The 11,146-nt window shown below is 38.4% G+C and overlaps 1 protein-coding gene across 2 annotated transcripts; it reads right to left on the bottom strand.

The window, feature by feature from the left end:
• Positions 1-8,147: 8,147 nt before the first annotated feature.
• On the bottom strand, positions 8,148-9,811 carry LOC114051404 (gamma-crystallin D-like). Of its 2 annotated transcripts, none has more exons than XM_027873747.1 (3): positions 9,788-9,811; positions 9,435-9,677; positions 8,148-8,420 (listed from the first exon to the last, which is right to left on the bottom strand). In XM_027873747.1, the coding sequence occupies exons 1-3, from the start codon at positions 9,794-9,796 to the stop codon at positions 8,148-8,150; spliced, it is 525 nt and encodes a 174-aa protein (XP_027729548.1). In that variant the 5' UTR covers positions 9,797-9,811. The 2 variants fall into 2 exon arrangements, with proteins under 2 accessions (XP_027729548.1, XP_027729547.1); XM_027873746.1 differs by having other exon boundaries at positions 8,148-8,423; positions 9,788-9,796.
• Positions 9,812-11,146: the final 1,335 nt, after the last annotated feature.

The raw sequence follows: 11,146 nt of genomic DNA, 5'->3' as shown, positions 1-11,146 counted from the left end.
AGCTCTGGGGACACAAAGAAAGGCAAAAACCAGTCCCTGACCTCAATGAATTAATAGCTTCACAGTGAAGATAAATGCTACCTGGACCATAAACCATACCTTGGAGATTTAAACCTTGCCATTTCTATAATTTCTGTCCTGGGGTCTTGCTATCCTGATTAGTGACTTGCTCATCTGGCCCCTATTTCAAATAGGTCCCAGTCACACTTTACTTCACTCTCTACTCTTGAGCCATCTCACCAGCCTCAATAGCAGCCTTGATGTCACGTGTGTACCTTCAGCTAGGCATCAGGGTGGCTCAGTGGATAGGGCACTAGGCCTGGGGTCCGGAAGACCTGAGTTCAAATTTGACCTTAGACACTTACTACTTTGGGCAAGTCACTTAATTTCAGGTTCCTCATCTGTAATAGGGTTATAACAAAGCACTTAGAACAGTGCCTGGCACATAGTAGGTGGTATGTAAATATTTATTCCTTTCCCCCATTTCTCCCTTTTTCAGTCCTGGATCCATGCTTCAATCAACTCTGTCCCTGTTCCTGGAACTGATATGTTCATATACTACCCTATGACTGCCCAATTTACCATCCTTGTAAGGAAATGTCCCTCCCTGGCTACTACTTTCCCATGTAGGTAGCCTCCCCCATTGGAATATAAGCTTTTTGAGGGCATATACTTCATTTCTTTTGTATTTGTATCTCCAGGGCTTAGCATAGAACAGGGACATAGTAGGTATTTAAAAGATAATTTTTCATTCATTCATTTCTTTTTGACTTTAAAAAAAAAAGGCTCCAGATGCATAAGGCTATAAATTCTATAGGATCTTGATACTTCATATACCTTTCTACATAGGGTAGAAGGAAAGAATGAATAAATTCAGTGGGAAATATTTCCAAGGTCAAATGGATAATGTAATTCTTCCACTCAAATATATTGGATTGCTTAAAAAAAAGATTTGATTTTTCCTTCCAGAATGGAGATGATAATATGATATTGGAATTTGAATAATGTGTGATGATAAATTTAAAATAAAGTAAGCTGAACTAGATCTCAGCAGGACAATTTTCGAGTAACTATTTGAGTTAAATAAGACTGTTAGGTTCTCAGTCTCCAAGACTGTGCTTCACTATTTAGGCAGCCAGTGATTAAATTTCTAAGCTACCAACTCTCCTTTCACCTCAACTTGCCCCCTCCTCCAGTGGAAACATTCTGAGTTGTAAGGAGAGATACAGAATTGTAAGTTTCTCCATTTATCTGGAGAGTTTTATTGAGGAGTACAGGTATAACTCCACTAATGTTCATGATTGATTCTATGGAAATCAGTTCAGGTGACAGGATATGGTGGAATGTGGTCAAAGGAAGTCACACTTCTGTTTGAAATGGGTCCACTACTAATTCTTCTCTAATCTCAACTGGGTCCTCAGCAAAATTTTTCCTTTTCCTCAATTGACTTTTTATCTTATTCCCCTCAAATGCTATTTTAAGCCTTCTCTTCTCTTCTCAAATATTCAATGCTTCCTCCGCTCCCTCTGCTCTCACCAGATGTCCTTGCCTCTTACATTACTGAGAAGATAGACTGCTCTGTTATCAGTCCCCTGTTTTCTATTTTACCCTACAAAACTCCTCACCATCTTCAGCTATTCTCTTCCCGTTTTACTCCTGCCTCTGAAGAGGAATTGACTCTTTTCTTCTCTCTAAGGTCAATCCCTTTACCTACTCCCTCAGTCCCATCCTGTTCTGACTCCTCCAAGAACTTGTTCCATCAATTACCCTTCTGTATACCATCTTCTATCTTGCCTTATCTACTGGCTTTCCCCTTGCTGCCTGTAAACATACTTAGGTCTTCCCAAACCTAAAAACCAAAACCAAGCATCGCTTGACCCTGCTATTGCTTTGAGCAATTATTCTGTGTCTTTCCCCTTCTTTGCCAAACTTTTGAGAAGAATTTATCTTTGCTACTGCCAGATTTTGTTTTGTTTTTTTTAACCACCTTCTCACCTTTCATCTTCTTGAAATCCCTATTGCTTTCCCATCACAAGCTTGAAACTTATCTCTCAATTGCTAAATCGATCTTTCTTAGTCTTTATCCTTGTTATCTTTAGTGAAAATTTTGATGCTGCCAGTCAACCCCCATTCTTTCCTCCCTGGGCTTCTGTGGCACTCCTCTCTTCAAGTTCTTGGTCTATTTTCGTGACCTTTGTGACCTACTCTTCCTTTGATGGAGTTACTGGGTGTTTCTTCAGCCTCTTTCCAGAACCCTCCTCTCTTCTCTCTCATGACTTTCCAAGACAATGATCAGAGGTTCAAGTGTCATCTCTAAGCAGATGACTCCCAAATCTATCTATGTAGCCCTGACCTAGTTCTTAAAACTCAAGCACACACCATCTGCTTGCTGGACATCCTCTCTCTTATGGCCATCTCTAACTCATTTTCATTCTAAAACAGGATGGATAATCAAGTCCTGGGTCCTCCCACCATACTAATCCACTTTCATTGATGTGTAGAATTCTTAACACCATTGACTAAAGTATTTTGACCCATCAGTAGTATCATCCAGAGGAGTCAATGAAATGAGCAGTTGGAGTCTAAATTTTCAAATGTTTTCCTAGTAGTGATTTAAAAAAAAAAACCAAAAACACAGTTATTATGTTTGTGAGAGAAATAGAAAGAAGCCATTTGCAAAGTGCTTGAAAGACATCATTTACATTTAGAATTTCCATTCCTTTTAAGTCTTAGGCATGAAGCTTTTGGTCCAGGGAAAAAAGAACCATCACAACCATGGACTGTCACTCCACAGGGCTGGAGGTATACTAGAGAGTCCAACAGAAGATAGAGATAAAAGGAGAGGGAGAAAGGGGGAAAGATAAGAAGCAACAGAATAAGAATAAAGTCAGAAACATAGAGAAGATCAAGGGAAGGGGAAAGGTGAGGGGGTGACGATATTGGAAAAGTGATAACAAGTTCTCATCTCTCTCAATCCCAGGGTAAGAAGGCAGTTTGTTGACAGCAACCCACCATTTGCATGCTGTAGTGGACAGAGAGCTGCATGTGAAGTTGGGAAGACCTGGGTTTGCATCCTGTCTCAGACACTTTCCAGCTGGATACTCTTGGATGTTCTGTGCCTCAGTTTTCTCATCAATAAATTGGAGAGTTTGGACTCAATGACTTCTAAGGTCTCTTCCAGATCTAAATCTATAATCCTGTGATCTGCCCTGGCAAGGACAAAATATATTTATTTTACCTAACAATGGGATAATTTTTAAATGGGGGAGGGGAGAAGTATGATGGCTAGAAGGAGCATATGTGTGTCTGAAGATTATTTAGGAAAGTATATTTAAAACTTTTTCTTCTCAAAATGGGAAATGAAGAAAAACACAGGACAAAGGAAGTCTGCAAAGTAAATATTATAATAACAATATGATTCTTATAAACTTCCCATTAGGGAGAATTAAGAATTTTCCTTTTTTCTCTTAAGAGTATTTTTTCCAATTATATATAAAGATAGTTTTTAAGATTCATTTTTATAAGATTTCGAGTTTCAAATTTTTCTTCCTCTCTCCAATCTTCCTCTCTCAGCAATCTGACATAAGTTATACATATATGATCGTGTTAAATGTATTTCCACATTAGTCATGTTGTGAAAGAAGAATCAGAACAAAAGGGGAAAACCACGATAAAGAAAAAAAGAACAAAAATAAAGTGAAAAATAATATGCTTTGCTCTGCATTCAGACTCCAAAGTTCTTTCTCTGGATGTGGTTAGCATTTTCCATCATGAGTCTTTTGGGATTGTATTGCTGAGAAGAGCTAAGTCTCTCATAGATGATCATCGCACAATATTGCTGTTACTGTCTACAGTGTTCTTCTGCTTCTGCTTACTTACTCAGCATCAGTTCATGTAAGTCTTTTCAAGTTTCTCTGAAATCTGCCTGCTTATCATTTCTTATGGAACAATAGTATTCCATTAGAGTCAAATACCACAAATTGTTCAGCCATTCCCCAATTGATGGGCATCCCCTCAATTTCCAATTCTTTGCCACCAAAAAAAGGCTGCTATTAATATTTTTGTGCACATAGGTCCTTTTCCCTTTTTAATGATCTCTTTGGGATATAGACTTAATAATGGCATTACTGGAGCAAAGGGCATGCACAGTTTTATAGCCCTTTGGGCATAGCTCCAAATTGCTCTCCAGAATGGTTGGATCAGTTCACAACTCCACCAACAATGCATTAGTGTCTCAATTTTCCCACATCTTCCTCAACGTTTGTCATATTCCTTTTCTGTCCTATTAGCCATTCTAATAGGCTTGAGGTGGTACCTCAGAGCTGTCTTAATTTGCATTTCTCTAACCTAATCAGATACTTAGACATTTTTCATATGGCTCTAGATAGCTTTAATTTCTTCATCTGAAAACTATCTGTTCATATCCTTTGACCATTTATCATTTGGGGAATGACTTGTATTAAGAATTTTAATTTCCAAGTACTCAATAAATGTAAATAGGTCAATACTTTCAATCATGTGACTTAGAGCTAGAAGGTAGTTTAGAGTTATTTAGTCCAATTCCCTCAGTTTTTAAATTTATAAAAACAAGTTTTATTGGGGGCAGCTAGGTGGCTCAGTGGATAGAGCACCAGCCCTGAAGTCAGGAGGACCTGAGTTCAAATCTGGCCTCGGACCAAACACTTGACACTTACTAGCTGTGTGACCCTGGGCGAGTCACTTAACCCCAATTGCCTAAAAAAAAAAACACACACACAAAAAATTAAGTTTTATTGATGCCTTTTGTCATATTATATTATATCTATTTATGGATATGCCACCCCTCTCTCAAATTGAACTTTCCCTTAAAAATAAAGAAAAATAGTTAAGAAAAACCAGTTGATAAAGTGATCATAGGAATTGTCTGCAACATGCTGCCCTTGTGATCCCCCACCTGTCTGCCTAGAGAAGGGCTGGTCCTTGAAGAAGACACCCAAGGGTTGTAAAAAGATCTTTTGTGCATTTATCTAACTTGTCTTTCTAAGTGATTGTGATAAGCTGATCTTTCAACAATCTCAGCAGGCCTTTGGTGAAAAATATTTACCTTTAGCCCCAAAGTATCTTTTTTAATACAGCCTTACTCTCAGATTCCACCAATTTTGACCCCACAATACCCCAAGCATGGTATGCATTCTTTTTTAAATAAGACATTCATATTAGTTTTTTTATTCTTAGAATATAAACTCATTGAAAAACAGAGATTGCTTCATTCTTTGTAACTGTAACCCCAGTGACCCCAGCGTCTAGTGCAGTACCTGACCATTTAGTAGATGCTTAATAAATACAAATTGATTGATGTATTCTTCTTTGGCTTTCCAGAATCTTACTTGTGAACAAGAAAAATCTAATCTAAAATCGGTCACTTTTTTAAACAAACCACTAAAGAACAGTGAAAGATTCCTTCCATATGTTTTCAGTTTTAGGCCTGACCCTTCATTCTTCTATGTTAAAACATTTCTATATTTGTGAAATATCACCATGTTATGCAGGCTACTGTAGCTTTTTCATAAACTTTTTTTTCATTTTATTGCTTATTATGTTTTAAAATGTCAAGTGAGAGAGTATAGTGTAGTAGATAGAGGTCTGAACTTGGAGTCAGAAAGACTGGGCTTCAAAAACTTCCTCTCACATGTTCCCAATTCAGTTCAACAAGCATTTATTAAGAGCCTACTGTGTGCCACAAGGCAAAAATGAAAGCAAGCCCCACCCTCAAGGAGCTTATATTCAATTTTGAAGCTCCTATTCTTTTGCTAATTGCCCATGCATGAGGGAATAATTTAACTTTTCTAGGCTTCCAGTATCTCTTTAAGATATCTCCTGCAAGGAGAAGAATTTGTGACCAAACGAGAGAGAGAATATTATGAAATGCAAAATGGATAATTTTGATTGCATTAAATTGAAAAGTTTTGCACAAACAAAGCCAATGCAACCAAGATTAGGAGGGAAGCTGAAAACTGGAAAAGAATTTTTACAACCAGTGTCTCTGATGGGGGCCTCATTTCTCAAGTGAACTTCAGAAAAATCTGGAAAGACTTGTATGGACTGATGCTGAGTGAAATGAGCAGAACCAGGAGAACGTTGTACATAGTAACAGCCACGTTGTGCAATGACTAACTCTGATAGACTTAGCCCTTTTCAACAATGCAAGGAGCTAAGAAAACTCCAAAAGTCTCATGACGGAAAATGCTATCCAAATCCAGAGAAGAACTATGGAGATTGAATGCAGATCGAAGCAACCTATTTGCTCTTTTTTATTCTTCTGTTTTGTTTTGCTTCTTCTTTCTTGTGGTTCTTCCCATTGGTTCTAATTCTTCTTTACAACATGACTAATGTGAAAATATGTTTAATAGGAATGTATATGTAGAGCCTACATCATATTGCATGTCATCTTGGGAAAGGAGGTAAGGAGGGAGGGGAAGAAAATTTAAAACTCAAAAACTTGTGAAAGTGAATGTTGAAAACTAAAAATAAATTAATTTTTTAAAAAAGATATCTCTTCCAGGCCTTTCTGGATCTTTCTGGTTGTTAGAGCTCAGTTGTCACTTTCTCCATTTATCACATCTACATTTATCTGTTTACTGATTGTCTCCTGTAAGATTCTTAATTACAAAGACTCTTTTTCATTTTTTTTTAATCTTCCACACTTAGCCAAGTGCCTTACACACCACAAATGCTTGTTGAATTGAGTTAGGTCATTGGGCATCTACTAAATTAGAGATGAGTTACAATCTGCAATGTTAGAGGGAGGCTCCATACCTAGAAAATCCCAAATCTTTGGTGTAATTTATATGATACTGTGCTTCAAAGTGAGAGGTGCCATGGTGGAGAGGATAGACAGCCAGTCTCAAAGCCAGGACAAGCTGGGTTCAGGTTCTGTCTCTGAAATATATGTTTTCTATATCACCCTAGACAAGTTATTCAAACTCAGTTTTTGTGACAATTATCCAAGACTAGAAATTACAGCTAGGTGGAGCCATTGTGCCTAGAGCGCTGGACCTGGAGTCAGGAGGACTCATCTTCCCGAGTTCAAATCTGGCCTCAGACACTTACTAGCTGTGTGACCCTGGGCAAGTCACTTAAGTTTCATCATCTATAAAATGAGCTGGAGAAGGAAATGGCAAACCACTCCAGTATCTTCGCCAAGAAAACCTCAGATGGTGTCATGGAGAGTCGGACACAACTCAATGACTCAATGACAACGTAAGTTGTAGAGAAGATGCTAATTTGCATTGCTAGAAGTTTCCTTATTGGGTATTCCTCAAACAAATGAAATCATAAGTTCGATTCCTATTTTCAATACTTGCAAGTACGACACTGGGCTTGGAGTCAGAAAGACCTGGGCTCAAATTCCACCTTGGACACTTACTAGCTGTGTGACTTTGGGCAAATCATTTAGCCTCTATTTGACTCAGTTTGCTCATCTGTAAAGTGGGGATAAAAATAGCACCAACTTTCTAGGGCTATTGTGAGGACATAATGTTTGTAAAGACAATATTTGGAAACATTTTGTAAATCCTAAAGTGCTAGGTATAATTATTATGAATGTTACTATTTTTAATAAAATAATCAAGAATTAAAAATTGTTACTATGTTGTACTTCCTCTGTTGCTCTGCATCCTGTAATCTAAATTAGTAACATTTTATTAAAATATGGCCACCTCATCTCCCAAATACTTCTAATATCAAAACTAAATTTCCTAGCACATGTTTCAAGGTCAGCCACCTGCTAACTCTCAGCATCATCTAATTCACTGGTGTTCATATTCCTTGTTTCAGCAGGACAAACCTACTTTCTGTCTCCTACTCAAAGTGCCTTGATTTTGGCCTCCTGCTTTTGCCCTGAGGTCCAGGGATGCCTTTTTCCCTTCCCATCCTTTTCTCCTTCTAAAGTGTGCCCAAGATTTACCTTCTCCTTAAAACTTTCCTTGATGAATTCTCCAGAAGACAAGTTATCCCCATTTACCTCATAGCCTTTCAGTACTAAAGCATTCGCAACTGTATTTGTTTGTATATAATGTAAAATAAACACTGGAAACATTAAGTGCCAATAATACAAACTAAATACTTTATTGGGTTCCAAAATGAGAAGATGGTAGCATAAGCAGATTTTAGTATAAATCCATAACCCGCCTTAAAGAGCCTGCCTTGGCATTCACGGCTCCCCAGTCCAGGTATCTCCTGTATTCACCAGGTCTCAGCAGGAACTGCCTTCCTCTGTAGTTGGGCATCTCATACAGGACCCAGCAACCTTCTAGCACATTGAAGGAGTGGATTTCATTCAGTTGGAAGCGGTCGTGGATGCGAGGGCAGTCATCGGTGAGCTCTGACATTAGACCTTTGTGTTCTTCTCTCTCATACAGTCTCATCCTATGAGAGTCAGTCTGCTTGGGCAACAAACAGAAGGAAAAAAACCCCAAACAAATTGAACCATTTTTAAAGTTCAGCTCATTGATGGTTTAGCATGTTAATATATTTTCTTTTTTTTATTTTATTTTATTTTATTTTATTTTTAATATATTTTCAATGGATGAATAGATGAAAGTTAAAATAGAAATTCTCAAATGACTCTGTGTATTTCTGATATTCCTTTGATCCATAGAAGCTAAATCATTAAATATATCTTTTTATGACTTTCTTCTATTTATTGTATGGGATAAAGAAGCTTGATGGGGTCATACTATAACATAGGATCAGATAAGAATACATCCTTCTTGAAATTGCTATTGATATAATTTTTAACTCCAGCCAGATGGCATAGTGGATAAAGCACTGGGGCTGGAGTCAGAAAGACCTGAATTCAGACACTTACTAGCTATGAGATGCTGGGCAAGCCACTTAACCCTTCCTTGCCTCAGTTTCCTTATCTGTAAAATGGAAATAATAACAGCACCTATCTCTTGGGGTTGTTGTGAGGATCAAATGAAGTAACATTTGTACCTGGCACATAGTAGCAATATATAAATATTATTCCCTTCTCTTCCCTTTCCCCCTACTTTCAAATGATCAATAGAGAAATTTGTCTACTTTTTATTTTCTGAATTTCTGTTTCAAAGGGCCACAGTTAGCCTATATATTACTGGATTTTTTTTTGCTTTTCATTCTGAACAACTTCTAAAAATGGACTTTTGAAATTATTTCTGGATCACAAAATAATGTTAGCAGATATAACAAAAACAACTGATCATTTTTTATAGTCACAGATTCCTCCCTAGAATTAATTGCTCAGCATCTTCTTGGGCATTTCTCCTCTATTTATCTGTGTTTGGGCCACAATTTGAAACACACTAGACTTTTGCCATCTTTTCTTGTTTTTAAAATTTTCTAGGACCCACCTCCCAATTTTTAACTCATGGAGAATACTTCATTGAATATAGCTGCAAGAAGGCAGAACTCACTTGAGGTATCAGACAACAAGACCGAATAGTATCATTTAAGCCCATCCATTGCTGGTAGTCAGGATATTCTCCCCTTCTCAGGTAATACTGATGTCCTGAGTAATTAGGATGCTCATAAATCATCCAGCAGCCACTGTCTACCCGGATGGAGTTGCAGCGGCTGAAGTAGGCCTGCAGATTGGGGTAGTCGCTGCTACACTCATAGCAGCGGCCCTGGAAGCCTCTGTCCTCGTAGAAAGTGATCTGCAAAGGGAGAAGAATTCAGAGCTGTTGTTTCCTCTCATCCTGCCCCTTCAATTGTGGCATCTTTCTGTTTGGGACCCTCCCCCTACCCCCAACAATACTTCACTCACCTTTCCCATGTCTGGTTGGCGACGGATGCAGTGTCCTAGTGACAGCGGCAACGGCCGCTCGTATATATAGAGCATTTCTGCTGCTGCCTTGGCAAGAACAACAAAAAAGGGGCCCAGTTTGGTGCGTAAGGGGATTTTGTGGTTTGCTTTTTTATTCTGCCTTTAGTGAAGAGTGTGCAATGCTCTGCTTTGTGTCTGGTGCTTTCTAGTACTGTTCTATACTTGCTATTGGGGGAGGAACATAACCACTAGGACAAAGACAATTCATTGTTAACTGACTTTGTTTGGGTCCTTCTTGGTGCCGGAGCATGCGGTTCTGCCTCATATGATAGGAAATTCTCATTTCTTGTTTTTCCTCTATGCTTGGATGCAATCTATGCAATGTGTCTTCTGGAAGTTTTCTCAGGGAAGCAGACGTGGGTTGAGTGTTGGACTTGGAGTCACAAAGACCTGAGTTAAAATCCAGGCTCCTAGCTGCATTACTTGGGGTAAGTCACTTAACCTCTCTCTGCCTCATTTTCCCCATCTATAAAAAGAGTATTCATTTTCCAGAATTGCTGTGAGAATCAAATAACATTTGTAAAGTGCTTTGTTTTATATAAATGCTAGTTTTTATCATTATTGTTATTAGATCAAAAGGAAAACAAACTTTATATTAAACTTTTATAAAAATATCATAGAGCTTCCCAGAGAGGCTGCCCATACTTAAGAGGATGGCAGCTGCCAGCTGATTATAGCTAGAGTTATTCTAGATACCAACTGCTGGTTACAGTGGAAAGAGCGTTGGGCTTGGAATCAGACAACTTCTCTTCAGAACCTGGGCCTGCCACTTATGACTATCTCTGTGATCCTGGGCAGATCACCTCGGCCCCTAGCTGACACAGCATCGAGCACTGGACCTTGAGTCAGGAACATCTGACTTCAGATTTGGCCATGGACAGTTAATAGCTGTGTGATTCACTGGCAATTCACTTAACCTCTCTGCCTCAGTTTCCTCATCTGTAAAAGGAGGATAATAATAAAATCAAAGTTAGTTAATAACAAACTGCCTTCATCCCAATGGTTGTGTTCTTCCCCCAATAGCAAATCTAAAAAATGCTATTTATTATTATTATTACCTAACTTCCTTGTGCCTCAGTTTCTTCATCTGTAAAATGACCTCCAGCTCTAAATCTGTGAGTTTATGAGTTCAGTGCTGGAGCTAAATTTAGGTTTTGATTTCTGTTTTGAAGTCCTTTCAAGGGATGGGGTCCTAGGTGCCTAAAAAAAATTAGCTAATAAACTTCTATGGTGGCAGGTGGGGGAGGAGGGAGGGGAACAGATAGTACGAAACCACTGAAGACATTTCTTAGACCCAAG

The sequence above is a fragment of the Vombatus ursinus genome, unplaced genomic scaffold (assembly GCF_900497805.2).
Source record: "Vombatus ursinus unplaced genomic scaffold, bare-nosed wombat genome assembly UNPS02014802.1, whole genome shotgun sequence".
Taxonomy (NCBI): domain Eukaryota; kingdom Metazoa; phylum Chordata; class Mammalia; order Diprotodontia; family Vombatidae; genus Vombatus; species Vombatus ursinus.
The sequence above is the reverse complement of the archived record's forward strand: the minus strand, read 5'-3'. Positions and strand labels throughout refer to the sequence as shown.

What these genes read in the sequence shown, in the direction of transcription:
- LOC114051404 (XM_027873746.1), bottom strand. An exon ending in CTTGTTGTCTGATACCTCAA is followed by an intron (nt 8,424 to 9,434) that starts GTGAGTTCTGCC and finishes TTGTTGCCCAAG; the next exon opens with CAGACTGACTCTCATAGGAT.